The 16,519-nt window shown below is 42.7% G+C and overlaps 1 protein-coding gene across 1 annotated transcript; it reads right to left on the bottom strand.

Moving 5' to 3' along the window:
- Positions 1-1,126: 1,126 nt before the first annotated feature.
- Positions 1,127-16,351, bottom strand: STMP1 (short transmembrane mitochondrial protein 1). The gene is made up of 3 exons (XM_049641916.1): positions 16,245-16,351; positions 2,873-2,926; positions 1,127-2,021 (listed from the first exon to the last, which is right to left on the bottom strand). The coding sequence occupies exons 1-3, from the start codon at positions 16,257-16,259 to the stop codon at positions 1,947-1,949; spliced, it is 144 nt and encodes a 47-aa protein (XP_049497873.1). The 5' UTR covers positions 16,260-16,351; the 3' UTR covers positions 1,127-1,946.
- Positions 16,352-16,519: the final 168 nt, after the last annotated feature.

Below are 16,519 nucleotides of genomic sequence, written 5' to 3'. Positions count from 1 at the left end.
GTTCATCAGTAACAGATTAAGTAAGTTATGGTATATCCATTCACTAGAATCTCATGGAGCCAAAGGAGGGAAACAGGTTCCTTGTTTCTTACATACTGATATGGAATGATCTCCATTTAAAAAATAAAATAAAATAAAATAAAATAAAATAAAATAAAATAAAATAAAATAAAAGGCCAGGGGTGAACCAATACAGTTTATCATTTGTGTAAACCTCCCCTCCCTCCCCCACCACACACATGTATTTGTTTAGGCAAAGAATCTTCCTCAAAGTATACAGGAAACTTGACAGAGCCTGCCTCCAGGAAGAGGAACTAGTTGCTGATGGACAGGAGTGGGAGAAACTCTTTATTCTGAATCACATTTGTATCTTGACCCATGGGAAAAGTGAAGTATTCAAACATTTTCTTAACCAAAAAAAAATGGACTAATTATATATTTGACAAATTACAATGGTGATTTCTTTCTTTTCTTTAATTTAATTTAATTTTTTTAACGTTTATTTATTTTTGAGACAGAGACAAAGCACAAGCAGGGGAGGGGCAGAGAGAGAGGGAGACACAGAATCTGAAACAGGCTCCAGGCTCTGAGCAGTCAGCACAGAGCCCGACGTGGGGCTCGAACTCATGGACTGTGAGATCATGACCTGAGCCGAAGTCGGCCGCTTAACCGACTGAGCCACCCAGGCGCCCTCTTTTCTTTTTTTTAAAGAGCAAGGGAGCAGCAGGCAGGACAGCAAAAGAGAGACTGTCCACCACAAGGCAATGGTGAGGGGCTATAGTCACAGTAGGGCGGAGTAAGGGAGTATGAGGACTGATGGAATTCTCCCTTTTTTGGTGATCCTTAGAACTGCGCCTAGCTGTACGTAGCCCATCGGTCAGTTAGGGCCTATGGCTTAATGAGCCCGTTTGTGTGCTCACTGTGGGCCCTTCTGCCTTGTTCAGGTTTCCACTGCCTGTAGCCGAAAAGCGGCCTCTATGCTCACCCCCCACCCCCATCAATAATGGAAATATTTAGCATTTGGGTGGAGGTCTCATCTTCAGTAGCTTCTCCCTGCTGAATGAGGAGCAGAGAGATGTCTCTATCAATGGGTCAACATACAATGGTGATTTTTTATTGCAGGGAGAAAAACAAAAACCCTCAAAGTTTTCTTATGAGAATTACTATAAAGTTATAATGTAAATACATTTTTTTAATGTGAAAAGGCGTAATATTTCCTTTACAGACAACTTATCATTTATCCATCATGTAACATCAAATGCACCTATAATCCCTTAAAATAGGAGGATTCTTTTGAGAGAAAAGTGTCGAATCAAAGACATCATTATGGAAAAACATGCATACTTGACTGAATTTCACAGAGGATAAAGGCCATTATTTTACATATTTTTAAACTCCCTAGTTCCTGACAGGGTTCTCAGGATATAGTTTCTCAGTCAATGTAGCAAATCGATTAATGATTAAATTAGCAGCTACGGAGCTGGCTGATAACAGTATACAGTAAGAGGATAATTCAGGAGTAAGTGGCTTCTGGACTTTAATTTCAATTACCGTGAAACAACATAATTTAGTAACAAATGTTTAAACACCCATTATAATTGTTAGACTGTGAAATCTGATCAGCCATACAAAACTCATCAATTTTTCTTTAGAAAACACTAGAAACCCCAAAGAATAAAGGAGAGGTCACGTTTACTAATCAAGCACCATAATTCCAGTCTCAGGCCGTCCCAAGTGGCTGGAAGGAGGAAGGGAAGGGGGGAGGATGCTGGAAAAGGGTAGTTCTGAATGCGAAGCCTCAACTGTTGCTCTCAGGCAGCAAAGGATCTAGCAGAGAGGAAGACTGCTGAGGCTGAAATTTAAAACAAAAGCTTTTTGGTTCAGATGATAAGGAGGCCTCAAGAAGAGCAGAATCGGTCTATCCAGAAAGCAGTGCTGGGTCCGCCTCATGAACTAGGGGGTTTCTTCTTGGCATCCAAGTCCTTTTTAATTTCTTCAAGTTTTTTAGCCAGATTTGGTATCTTTAAAGAGAAAAAAGATGATTATAATTTTGCAGCTACCTAATTGATACTCTTTTACTTCTCTTCCTCCTACAACAAAGGGCTGTTGTTAAGTCTTTATTTTCCTCTGAAAGCGACTTGGCCTCATGGCTGCATAAGAAGGATCTCGAAGCTATAAACTGAAGTATGTTCCCTCCTCAGAAGCTAAATTCTGACTTCTACTTTTATATACTCACTGACCACCTCAATCCACTGCCAAATAGAAGTTGTGCATACGAACAATAAAGGCGATATAAATTAATAAAGTTCCTGCCTAGAAAACCATGTAACTCAAGTGAAGGTTGACAAAAAATTTCTTTTGTCACACTAATAGCTTCACCACAGACAAATCAAAAGTTAACATATTTCCCTTCCTTCCCTCTTCCCACCTCTTCCTTCCTTTCCCTCTCTTTAAAACAACCTTTCCAGAGGCCCCATGTATGGGCAGTTTTGTCACCTGCTTTTCCACTTCCCCTTCTACAAAATGTGTCTGATGTAACTGAAAAGATGATCCAATTACTCTTACATTTCCACTTATCACATAATTGTCCACAGAACTATATAAGAAGACTCTAAGTCAGTAGTTAATTATTCTGGGCCAACCAGCACAGCTCAGGATCATAAGACCATCTAAATTGATGAGATTTTGCCCTCTTGTGGTGATACGGAGACAGATGCTTTTGTGAGGTGTATTTTTCAAACAGAAAATCCTTCTACAAAACTCAGGACATTTTCCCGAGACCTACGGACTTCATTTACGCTGGAAGGCATGCCTGACTTCAACAAAGACAAGTCACTACAAATTACGGGAGGACACAGATATGGTCACTTACGTCATAGTTCTGGGCCAGATACATTCCAACCACGTTGCCAAAAGTAAATCCAAGCTGAAAGAGTAGAACAGGAAGAGTTACACTGGATACGAAGTTCTGTGCCACCTGAGACCAAACCAAACTATAAAGACAACAGTCTAAGGAGCTCAGGACAGTTAACGACCCCTGTGTCCTGCCTAGGGCTAGGTAGTGTGAGACTGTTTCCTTCTGTAAAATAACATAGAAATACTCTCCCAAAACGTTAAGGAGCATACAGAAGTGAGAATAAATGGTAGCACTGAGCAAATCTACCCTAGATTCTCCCTGTCCCCTCACAACCTCCATAAACACTTGACTGTCAGTTCTAGAAACCCAAGCCAAAGTGATGACTTTGTTGTTGAAAGTAATTTGTTTTTTGTCTTTCTTTCTTCTTTGGTTTGTTACTTCTTGTTACATTAAACGAAAAATATCTGATTTAAAAAAGTACTCAGCTAAATGGTAGAATCTTAGAAAATGAAGAGATTTTCACAGTTCAATCTCTTCTTATTTCAAGTGGAATGTGAGACCCAGGATAGTTAGTGAAGGGACTTTTTCAGGGTCATTCACAACAAAGAAACACAGAACAACCTAAATTAGATTCACACTCACAAACAAAGATATATCATGAGAGAACAGCATAGGAAACTCCAACATCCAACTGAGAGCACTCTGCCTGGATGGGACCTAATGGGCAGAGCACTTCCCACCTACGGGGAGCACACGTCCCCTCCCCAGCTCTTTCTCAGTGAGAAGAGACAGGCATGATTTTTAGAGAACTATAAATGTGTAACCCATCGGGTGACTGGTTTCTTCAACAACAACAACAAAACCATTTCATGAAAACTTAAAGCACTCCACTGACAACAAAAGAACCAAAGCTCCTTAAACTCTGAGTTCTAATGATGATCTGTAATTCCCTGGGTTTTTTTCCTCCAACAATTAAGCCCCTCCAATGGGACACCTAATTTCTAATTTCATAAATTCAAACTGGCATCTGGTTTTTCTTTTTTTCCCACCATTTTCTATAATCAGTGTTGCTCCTATTCAATACACAGCAGAGGTTAACAGAAAAAGTGTGGCACTTATCACCACCAGTTCTAAATGGTGTGATCTAACCTTGTCTTCAAGTTAGAGATATATATATGGGGAAACAGAATACAGCCTTACTGAGCTTTAAACACCAAAAGCACACTTTAAATTGGTTTGTTGTTAGTTAAATTAAGCATAAATGAGGCTATCCAATCTCTAATCATAGACCAATTTTCTAATCATTTGATTAATTAAGACACGTCTTGTGAAAACATAGTTTTACCAAGGTGGTACCAAGAAGCAAAATGATTTTTTTTTCACTTCTGTGCGTTGAAACCAGATAGAGGTTTTCCAAATCCAGAAAGAGTATTAAATTTACTTAGAAGATGAGAAAAAAAATCAAATGAAAATTTTAGCTCTAACACCAAGCAACCAAGCAGAGGAAACATAAAGTTGCAAATTTTCAAGAAAAATAAGTTCTGATTCTATCACTATCTAGCTGTGTATCTTTAGCTGATTTGTTTCCTGATCTATAAAACATACCACCAATGTTCCTTCCAGCTCCAACATTTGAGGCTTCCTGGTTCTTACCCTGTGTGTCTCAAAATAAATATGGCATATCTAATGTGGCTTCCTTTTGGCAAGGTCACCAGCCATTAGGCACGTGAAAAAAGAGCAGTCATTTTAAAACACAACAAAAACTATGGGCTTCTAGACAAGTCATGTCCAATTCCAGTTTCAGAATACTGCCCAGTCTATCACTGGGATGTTGTAAAATTACATACATAAGAGAAATGTCACATAATAAGAGAAATGTTTGAGGGGCGCCTGTGTGTGGCTCAGTTGGTTAAGCGTCCAACTTCGGCTCAGGTCATGATCTCGTGGTCCATGAGTTCAAGCCCCGCGTTGGGCTCTGTGCTGACAGCTCAGAGCCGGAAGCCTGCTTCAGATTCTGTGTCTTCCTCTCTCTCTGCCCCTCCCCTGCTCATGTTCTCTGTCTCTGTCTCTCTCTTTCTCTCTCAAAAATAAATAAGGATTAAAAAAAATTTTTTTTTTTAAAGAAAAATGTTGAGGGAAATGCATGAAGCCAGAAAAGCAGTTATATGTTCTTCATGGGATGCTCAATAGGCAAGTTTACACAGAAAAAAATTCATAAGAAATATAAAAACATAAAATCTCAATCTGAGCAATGGTGACTCATTAATCTGACAAAGTTAGATTGGAGTCAGATTACAGAAGGTCTTGAATGAATCGGAAACCTCTCTGCAGGCCAAGATTGCTTAACTTCATCCAGGCCAAGACCTGGCTGCCTTGCCAGGAGTCCATCCAGATGGCTGTATGCCACCCCCATGGTGCCCCCTCCACATCACTGGTCCCCCATTGTGTTCAATGCACAGAAGAGAAGGTAGTGCAGGGAAAAGAAAAGTGACGGCTTCCCAAGCTTGACACTAAATGAATTACTATTACATCCTTTCTGCAATCATCTTGAGACTTTAGGAATATGTAGCTTCTTCCCACAAGCACACTGGGGACAAAAAAATGGCAAAACACCAGGGATCTGGGGACAGAGGAGTGGCATGAGCGAATTGGTCAAAGGACAAATGGGTGGGAGGAAAAGGCTGCAGCAAAGAATCAAGGAGGGAAGTCCAGACCGGCCTGGGTCCCCACACATTAGAGGAGACAGCGTGTCCCTGCTCTATAATTACACCTTACACTTAGAACCCACGTCCCTCCACAATCCCTTACCCACAATTCTGAAACTCAAACTCTACTCAAACTGTTTCACTGTAACTCATTTGGCAGCAAAATCACACCTGACCTGAACTGATATGAGACTATTTATAGTCTCTCTATCACATTCAGTGTGGAAACTCACTTTTTGCTACAGAAAAAGCAATCTTTAAACATATGATCCTGCCCTACACCCCACTGGAGAATAGGCGTAACAGGAAATATTTTAATGTATGTCATAACAGAGGCTATCCCAGAGTGCTACTGGGCTGTTAAGTAACAAGGTATATGCAGCTTAAACCTTTCTAAAATCTTAAAAACATCTCCCAATACATCTGGTCCCCAAAGTTTTGATTAAAAGATCAAAGACCCTTACATACTGAATGTACATTCATATTCAGCCCTGTGAAAGGATTATAAAATGTCTCTACACTCTCAAAGAGTTTGTACAATGTATAGGAAGAAAAGCTACATATAAACAAAACAGTTACAAAACAACTGAAGGCAACACCCAGTACAGGACCTTGACTGTAACAGAGGCAGGACAAACCAGAACTGGGTCATGCATTAAGTGGCCAAATGAATGACAGAGAAGTGATTCTTCTACGAAACTGTATCTGAAAGAGATCAAGGTACCTCAACTTGTTATTATAGTCTCTAATTATGCTGAGAAAGTGTTATCTTTTAAACTGGGAAGGGAACTGAATGTGGAGAATCAAGGCATAAAATATGAAGATGTGATACCTAAGAGAAACAGAATTGATTAGAAGATGATTTGAATTTAGAAATAGAAGTTAAGTATGGATGGGGCGCCTGGGTGGCGCAGTCGGTTGAGCGTCCGACTTCAGCCAGGTCACGATCTCGCGGTCCGTGAGTTCGAGCCCCGAGTCAGGCTCTGGGCTGATGGCTCGGAGCCTGGAGCCTGTTTCCGATTCTGTGTCTCCCTCTCTCTCTGCCCCTCCCCCGTTCATGCTCTGTCTCTCTCTGTCCCAAAAAAAAAAAAAAAAAAAAAAGAAGTTAAGTATGGAGACTTGGGTAGGGCTGGCTGAGGGAACCTCAAGAAACAGGCAAAGGAGTTTAGTTCGCATGCGATCTTGGTGGAACACCAACGGCTACCCTCTACCAGCAGCAACGTGATGAAACCACTGCTTTCAGAAGTATTCAACCAGCAGCTCTACACAAAAAAGGCTGAATAATGAGTAAGTGCAGGTCATGGAAGGCCCAGATTCGTGTGGCAGCAGAGAGGACAGAAGCAAATGTGACTGAATTGTTTTTCTTAAAAATCAATGATGATCCCCCAAACAGGTTCTTAACTATAGAGAACAAAAAGATGGTTACCAGGGAGGAGGTGGGTGGGGGAAATGGGGGAAATAGGTGAAGCCTCAGAGTGCACTTATCTTGATGAGCACTGAGTATTGTACAGAATTGCTGAATCACTATATTGTACACTTGAAAGCAATATAACACTCTATGTTAACTATACTGGAATTAAAAAATGAATGAAAACTTAAAATAACAATAATAAAATAAAAATCAACGGTAAGCAACAAAACAGAATGGACAGTCCAGGAAAACCTTTCACCTTTATGGTCAAGTGATTTTTTAAAACATATTTTTAATTTAATTTTTTTTTTTAAGTTTACTTTGAGAGAGACAGAGATAGCGCGAGTTGGGGACGGGCAGAGAAAGGGAGACAGACTCCCAAGCAGGTTTCATGCTGCCAGCGCAGAGCCTGACATGGGGCTTGACCTCACAAAGCCACAAGATCTTGACCTGAGCCAAAACCAACAATGGATCACTGAGCCACCCAGGCACCAGGTGATTTTTAACACAGGTGCTCATACATTCAATAAACAATGCTAGGACAACGGGATATCTACATGCCAAAGAGTGAATATGGACCCTTACCTTACATCATAAACAAAAACTATCTGAGAAGGGTCAAGATCTAAATGTGAACGCTAGAACCATAAAACTCTTGTAAGAACACTCAGGAACACATCTTCAAGATCTGCATCAGGCGATGGTTTCTTAGATATGACACCAAAAGCAAAAGTGACCAAAAAAAAAAAAAAAAAAAGATAAATTGGGACTTTATCAAAATTAAAAATGTTTGTTTCAAAGAATACCATCACAAAAATGAAAAGACAACCCAATAGAATGGAATAAAATATTTGCAAATCACTTATCAATAAGGGACTTACATCTAGAATATAAGAATCCTGGTGACTAAATAATAAAAAGACAACCCAACTTAAAAATCAGCAGAGGATCTGACAGTCACTTCTCCAAATCAGATAGATACACATGAGCAATGAGCACATGAAAAGATGCTCAGTGTCACTAGTCATCAAGGAAATGCAAATCAAAACCACAATGAGGTGCCACACTGTGCCCACTAGAGGACTTTAACACAAAAGATGAACAGGTTTTGAAAAGGATGTGGAGAATGTGGAACGTTCATCGACTGCTGAGGGTACAGCCACTTTGGAAACCAGTTTAGCAATTCCTCAAGAAGTTGAGCACAGAGTTACTGTCGGATGCAGCAATTCTATTTTAGGGTACATATGCAAGAGAAATGAAACATACATCTACACAAAAACCAGCAAACGTTCACAGCAGGATTACTCGTAATAGCCAAGTTACAAACAACCGAAGTGCTATAAACGGGTGAAAGGATTAACAAAATGTGGTATATCCATACAACATAATATTATTCAGCCACAAAAAGGAATGAAGGACTGATTCACACTGCAACATGGATGAACCTTGATATCATTATACTTAGTGAAAGGCAGTTGGAAAAGACCACCTATTATATGACTCCACTTAAAGGAACTGTCCAGAATAGGCAAATCCATAAAAACACAAAATAAACTAGTGGTTGTCCAGGGCTGTGGAAGAGAAGAATGAGAAATGAATGCTAATGAGTATGCAGTTTCTTTTTGGGACAACGAAATACTAGATACAAAATTAGATAGCCGCGATGGCCGCATAACTCTATGAACATACAAAAAAACAAAAAACAAAAAAAAACAAAAACCAAACCAAAACAAAACAAACCACTGAATTCGGGGTGCCTAGGTGGCTCAGTCGAATGAGTGTCTGACCTGGGCTCAGGTCATGATCTCCCGGTTCGTGAGTTCGAGCCCCATATCAGGCTCATCAGCCTGTCAGCCTGTCAGGGCAGAGCCCACTTTGGATCCTCTGTCCCCCTCTCTCTGCCCCTCCCCGGCTTGCGCTCTCCCAAAAATAAATAAATATTTTAAAAAATATATTAAACGTCAATAAGATGTGGTAAAATATCAGCCACAAGGGATAAAACAGGAAATCAAAGACAACTTCAAGGTTTCCAGACTGGACAAATGCTTAAAAATAATGGAAACATTACAGTGAAAAAAATGAGGACCACTGCCATCAACTGGTGGCTCTGTATATGAACACCACAGCAAATCAACTTTTTTTATGTAAGGACACATAAGCAGGTTAGTCACAAGGGTGCATCAACACCAACAAGCACTAAGTCTTAAAAACAAGTAAGCAAACTCCGAAGCAATCTGACTCATCATTTGCTGCTCAACCCCTTCCCCAATCAGAAAGTTATGTCTGTCAGCACATAAAGCTACAGTTTTGACCTGAGGATGGCACCTGGCAGTAACCCAGACTGAACACTACCCAACAAGTCTGAAAGAGGACTCATCAAATCACATTTTCAAACCCAAGTTATGACACAGAATCTGAACCATCTCGTATTTACTGACAAGGGTTTCAGAAACCTAAAAGTAATCTCATTAAAAATAAATAATAATAGAAATAATCTCATTTTATTTAGCAAATATAGCTACAACTAGCATTCAAAAGGATACCCAAAAATATTTTATGGTCTCAGATGAGAAAAGCTACACATTGACAATAAAACCAAAAGTATACATTATCTAGCATTAATAAAAGATATGCTGATAATTTTCTCAGTTTAAATTATTTTTTACATATTTTTTAATGTTTTTTTACTTATTTTTGAGAGAGAGAGTACACATGAGCAGTGAAGGAGCAGAGAAAGAGGGGGGGGGGGGACAGAGGATCCAAAGCGGGCTCCAGGCTCTGAGCTGTCAGTACAGAGCGCTATGCGGGGCTCGAATTCACGAACCAGGAGATCATGACCTGAGCCGAAGCCAGACGTCCAACCGACTGAGCCACCCAGGTGCCCCAATTTCTCAGTTTAATCTACACACCTAGAGAACCTGTCTGAAGACTGCTCCATTTCAAGGAGGCAAAAAAAAAATCCACCTTTTTTGTACCTTAGTCTTTAAACATTTAAGACTTGTTGTGGAGAAATTATCAACTGTGTTTCACAGCTGCTTCAAGTAATAATAAAACCCACATTCTATCCATTAAAACAAAACTCTGCTGAGGATATAACCTATGGCTTCTCTACTGCAACCACAGAGAAGTGCATTTTTAAGATGTAAGCTCGATTTTATACTCAATAATTTTCCTTAGAGAAAGAAAGGGCGGGGCGGGGGGTCACGGGAGGTGGGGGGGGGGGGCGGCTGTTAATTCTTCAATTGAGCCAGTGAATTAAATTGGGACATTCATGAAAAAGTTAGCTGTAACATTCCGGAAAGAGGTCTATCAGGTAGAACCAGTCGGCCTGTTCTCAAAGAAGCTGATTCAAATATTCAAGTATCTTATGAATATCTGAGAGAAGTCATCAGGCAAAAGAGGAATATCTAATTAAATAAATGAAATAAAATAGTATTGCCTAAGTGCCATGTGCTTGGGAAATCTAAATATAAGGTATGCTGCTGCTTCCCCTGGAATTTATGGTCTACTCTAGAAAGACAAGACTAAAACGCATGAAGGTGCAGTGAACAAAACAGAGCGCATCACCAAATGATGGTCTGAATGGGCCACACAGTTTAAGTGCTTCGTATTAGAAATCTAATGTCATTTGTATGAACACATCAAAGGAGAAAAATCACTTGATCACCATATGGGTACACAGCATGACAAAATTCAATAGACAATCATAATAAAAACTCTTAAACCAGAAATAGAAGAGAATTTCGTTAATCTGTAAGGAAATATCAGAAACACATCATACTAAAACCTCAGAAGCATTTTCACTAAAAGCAGAAAAAAAAAAAAATAGGATATCCACTCTTACTACTACTGGAAGTCCTAACTTGATTTACGGAAAAAAATTGGAAAAGAGCACAAAATTGTCCTTGTTGCCTTCAATGGAGATAAGACTGCCTTCACAGTATGGCATTCACTGATTCACTTCCAACTGAATGTACAAACTATGGGAGTTAAAAGATAAGGAAGACTGCTAGATACAAAAATCAATACACCAGGGGCACCTGGGTGGCTTAGTTGGTAAGGCGTCAGACTCCTGATCTCGGCTCAGGTCATGATCTCACGGTTCACAGGATCGAGCCCTACGTCAAGCTCTGCGCTGACAGCGTGGAGCCTGTTTGGGATTCTCTCTCTCTCTCTCTCTCTCTCTCTCTCTCTCTCAGTAAATAAATAAACATTTAAAAAAATCAATACACCCAAATTAGCATTTCTATACATCAGCAATGAATTTGGAAATGTAATTTTAAAAAGGATGCCACTCAGAACAACTAAAAAGTACCTGGAAATATACATATAAAAAACAAGGTACAAGACTATTATTGAGAAGATAATAAAACATTGATGAAAGGCATACAAAGATGTAAATTAATGGGGAGATGGATCCTAACAGTGTCAACATTTCAGGAGCTTAAGGTAATAAAGAAAGCTCATGGAAAAAGATGGGAATTGAGCCATTAAGAGTAGTTGGGGAAGGGGGAGGCAAAAAAGAGGACAAAGGGAAAACCGTATGGGAAGGTCTGATAGCAGGAAGGTCCATAGGTTGGTCCAGATCAGTAAGATAGTCTATTCAATCAAAAGCAAAGGAGATACGTTGAAGGGCAATAGGAAGGGAAAATGGGGTCAGATTAGCAAATCTTGAAAATCAAGTGCAAGTGGTTACTCTTTGATCTGGAGGGACATAAAGACCATTGACAGTTTCTGAGCACGTGGAGAAGACAAGACTGGAGGATTACTCAGGCAGCTGCAAGGGTGGACAGAACACCAAGGGCATCAAAGGAAACGTAGAAGTAGAGAAGGCAGCCTTACTTTTCTAAGGCTGATCAGACTGGATGGAGGGGCCGTGTTTCAAAACCAACCAACCAACCAACCCCAAACTAGATTCGGGGAAGGCTAACCAGCATGAACCTGAAATACAGAATGGATGGAAGAATCAGAGATGTTTAGTCTAAAGACAAGACTGATGGGGGTCAGGGGATAGAGAAAGGTACCAAGGTAATGCTGTTCTGATATGTGAAGTGTTGTCATGTGAGTTAGAACTGCTCTTTAACGCCAAGAATAGTGTAAGATGGTGACCAAAAATGACAGATCCTCTGAGGAAGTAGTGAGCCTATTCTATTCATTAATTTTTTAAGTTTATTTATTTTGAGATAGAGCACAAGCAGGCAAGGGGCAGAGAGAAGGGGAGACAGAACGCTTAACCAACTGAGCCACCCAGGTGCTCCATAGTGAGCCTATTTTAACGGGAGGTGACAAAACATACACCAGACACCCCGTTAGCAGTGGAGACCAAGTGTCAGCATGTTAAACCACATAACCTACAATCACTCCTCCACTCAAAACCCACATTCCTACCCCAACTAGGCTGGTGTACCTGGTGCAAAGGCAGAGTAAAAAAGACCTACTCTACGAACTTGTCACTGGGGAACATAAAGATGGAACTTTCGTAAGGTGAGTAATGAAGACCCAATGGCCTAAAACAACAGCTAATGTTTACTGAGTGCTTATTGTGTGCAAGGTAGCATTCTCCTTTCATGAAGTAGCTCATGCTCCTCACAGACTTACAAAGCAGGTACTATTACTGCCCAGTTTATGCTGGGGAAACTGAGGCACAGAGCAGTTAAGGAACTCACCCAAGGCTACACAGGGACATTTATGTGCTAGGCATAGCTGATAAGGATATGGAGAATGAAGGAGAGAAACAAATCAAAGATTATGTCAGCATTTCAAATTTGAGAAAGGGCCGGAGAAGAGAAAGAAGTCAGCTGTGGGGCATGGGTTGCAGGGTGGGGGATGGAAGAGGCAACGGGTCCAGATGTGTTGGGCCTGAGATAGAGGGTAGGGCAAGAGATGCTGAGCAGACAGTTGATGACAGTGAACTGGAACTCAGAGAAAGGGACGCAAGGTAGTCCGGGAAGCAGCAAAGAGGAAAGGTGATGTATGACAAGGAACACACTCCCTGAGGGTGGGTGTGAAGAGAAGAGCAGAGTCAGGGACTGAGCCTTGAGAAACACCTAGAAACCAAAAGATGGGAAAAGCAGCCAGTGCCAGCAGGCGAGATTAGATAGGACCATTTCCCGGCTGCTGCCCCAAGATACTGTTCCCCTCAGCCCTGGGAGGGGCCAGCACCAGAGTCAGTCGCCTTCACTCTGTGCAGGCTCTTCCCCAAAAATAAAGCCACATGTGTTCTAGTGTTAAAGAATGTCGGACAAGGAAGGATCCAAAAGCCAAGAGATGGGGGATTGAGGAGGAGGTGATTAAGAGCACCAAAGGCTGCCACTTCGAAGGTAACAAGGGCAATCCATGACCCCGGGAAGAGCACCGCAGGCAGGGCACGCAGGGCTCCCGGCGGTGCCCATCACATCAGGCCTCCCCCAAAAGCCTCAGAAGTTTCCTTACAACAACTGTGGCTGAACCTACTGCGATCAAGGAAGCTACTGCGTCAAAGGGAAAAGAGGCAGCAGGACCACAGGAACAAGTTTTTGAGACCGGGATGATCGGCGAGTGTTTTAATCCACGGAGGAATGGACAACAAAAGGAATATAAAAGCAACACAATCGGGTGCAGTGGTTTTCAACTGGTGTTCCAGGAAGTGACAACTGTAGGAAACGTCTTGGAGGGTTCCAGAATGTGCAATGACCATGCACAGGTTTAACTTTGTATCCATTTCATTACTTCCAAAACTCTTCCCATCACCTACCTTTCTGAGGGTAAACGGGTCCCCATTTTTAGGACCGGTTCCAGCGAGAAACTGAATAAATCTGAGTCCTTATTAAGTGTCGGTTAACACACCTTCATGTGTTAACTCATTTTTAATCCTCACAACAAAGCCATGAGGTAGGTTCCCATTTTCATATGGGGAAACTGAAGCACAGACAATTTAAATAACATACCCAAGTTCCCACAGCTTAAAAACGATGGAGCTAGGTAGGGTTCGAGCCCAGGTGTCTGCTTAAGCACCAGGACAAGATGGCTGGTCACAGGTTAAAAGCTCGAGGACAACTTAGGGATCACCTGCTTCAACCCACTGTTGTTGTTGTCGTTTTAAGTAGGCTTCACATCCAGGGTGGAGCTCAACGCAGGGCTTCAACACATAACCCTGAGATCAAGACCTGAGCTGAGATTAAGAGACCGACACTCGACTGACTGAGCCACCCAGGCACCCCTCAACCCATTTTATAAATAAAATGGCTAAAAGCAAGAGAAAGACTTGCCCAAGTTCAGAGACTTAGTGAATCATTCGACAGAGGTAAAATCAAGGTGAAAAGTAATACTATCCACGTCTTTCAAAAGATGCGATGAGGAGATGGGAGAACAAGGGGGCAAGAGAGCATCCGCGTTCCAGTTACTTCCGAGCTAGGAATGTAACGGACGGATGCAGCATCTCTTCTTGAATGCTGAGAATTCTGAATCCTCAAATCAGATACATGCATATTTATACACAGCAAAAGTTTATTCCAAAACCAAATAAATTCACTCTGCAAAAGCACTTATGAAGTATAATGGAATCAATAAGCTACAGCTGTAGAAGTCTCAATGCTATCATCTTACACTTTGGGGCTGATACTGTTTTTTTTTTTTTTAATTTTTTAAAATGTTTATTTATTTTTGAAAGAGAGAGACAGAGCACGATCAGGGGAGGGGCAGAGAGAGAGGGAGACACAGAATCTGAAGCAGGCTCCAGGCTCTGAGCTGTCAGCACAGAGCCCGACGCAGGGCTCGAACTCACGGACGGTGAGATCATGACCTGAGCCGAAGTCGGACGCTTAACTGACCGAGCCACCCAGGCGCCCCAGAAAAAGTTCTTTCTTAAAAAAATTTTTTAAACGTTTATTTAGTTTCGAGAGACAGAGTGCAAGCGGGGGAGGGGCAGAGAGAGAGGGAGACCCAGAATCTGAAGCAGGCTCCAGGCTCTGAACTGTCAGCACCCAGAGCCCGATTCGGGGCTCGAACTTGTGAACCGTGAGATCATGACATGAACGGAAATTGGATGCTTACCCGACTGGGCCACCCAGGCGCCACTGATACTGTTTTTAACCTTTGTGTTTCCTACAACTAAATGACAGTAATTATTTCTATTGCCCCCTAAACTAACACCTAGTTAGGACACTGGAGAAACTTCCAGAGGCAAAGGGTACAGCCCTGTCCTAGCTGGGCAGTTTATATCAAGGATACCTCTTTCCACCTAGAGATTTTAAAAATCAATTACCATCTAAGAAAGAAAGAAAGAAAGAAAGAAAGAAAGAAAGAAAGAAAGACGGACGGAAGGAAGGAAAGAAAGAAAGAAAGAAAGAAAGAAAGAAAGAAAGAGAAAACCCAAACAAGGCACTTTTTTATTCCCTGTAATAAAGAATATAGCATGTGGGAAAGCATCTTCTCCCCAAGGCACCGAACGTGTCCACCAGGAAGACAATGGAACACCTGCTTCTTGTCAGAACCAGAGGTTGAAAGCATCAAGTGTGGAAGACTCAAAAACTTGGAAGAGAGACTTTCACTTGGAAATGTTTGGCGAGACGTCCTGAAACCTTCACCGGGCAATCTTTGAAATACACTCAGCGTCGCCAGAAAACCAGTTTTCAACCGAAATAAAGAGCCAGGAGGTAGAATTTATTTGCTCATAGTAACACTCATTTTCCCCCCAAAAATGAGTACTTTGGAAGAGTTGCTTGCACACCGGGGTCTGACTCACGCCAGCAACCAGCCATCCTCCAAGTCTGGAAGCTCTAAAAGGCCTGACGAGGTCCCCTCCCCCCCAGCCCCCAAGCCTCTAACTCCGACCTTGTGTTTCTGCGCCTCGTGGGGTGGCTTACTAATTTAGAGCTTATTCCTGGCCCTCCCCGCCCTCTTCCGTTCTCAAAAACCCAACCAGCAGGGCTCTCCGGCAGGGATTGGGGTGCGGGGGTGCGGGGGGCAGAAGAGGGGAGGCCGCGAAGTCCTTAAGGACCCCAGAAGCTTTAACACCACGATTACACAATCCGCCGGAACGGTCCAGAAGTGGCTCTGAAAATGCCTGCTGACGCCTCCAAGTTCTGGCGTGACTTGAATGACTGCAGAACAAGTACAGCAAAGGGATGGGCGCCCGGCAGAAACAAAACCCTGCAGCCCACCCCGACAGGCGACGAGCGGGCGCTGCGGGGACGCGGACCCACGCGCACACCCCTACAGCCCCGCAGCCCGGCCCCGGAGCCCTCGAGGGCCCCGAAGCCACCCCGAGCCCCTGCGGGGCAGCTCCACTCACCAGAAACTGGAGCATGGTGTCCACGAGGAAGGAGCGAAGGGCGGCTGCCGCTGGGTGGGCCCGTCCGAGCCTGCCTCTGGGGCGGAGGGCGGAACCCGCCGTGGGCTTCCGGGTCACGCCCGGCCCCGCCCGCGCCTCCCGCCTCGCCTCTCCCCGCCCCGCCGCGCCCCGCCCCACCCGCGCGCCGCTCGCGGCGCCCCGGCGCCCCCTGGCGGAGCGCCCCGGCATTACCGCCTGAACCGGCCGGCTGGTGAGAAGGCTGAGGAGGAGCAAGT

This window comes from Panthera uncia, chromosome A2 (assembly GCF_023721935.1).
Source record: "Panthera uncia isolate 11264 chromosome A2, Puncia_PCG_1.0, whole genome shotgun sequence".
NCBI lineage: Eukaryota > Metazoa > Chordata > Mammalia > Carnivora > Felidae > Panthera > Panthera uncia.
Note: the sequence above shows the minus strand (reverse complement) of the source record. Positions and strands in the feature narration are given on the sequence as shown.

Coding starts and splice junctions, on each gene's coding strand:
- STMP1 (XM_049641916.1), bottom strand. Junction 2,022..2,872: donor ATCTGGCCCAGAACTATGAC/GTAAGTGACCAT, acceptor TTCTCTTTAAAG/ATACCAAATCTGGCTAAAAA.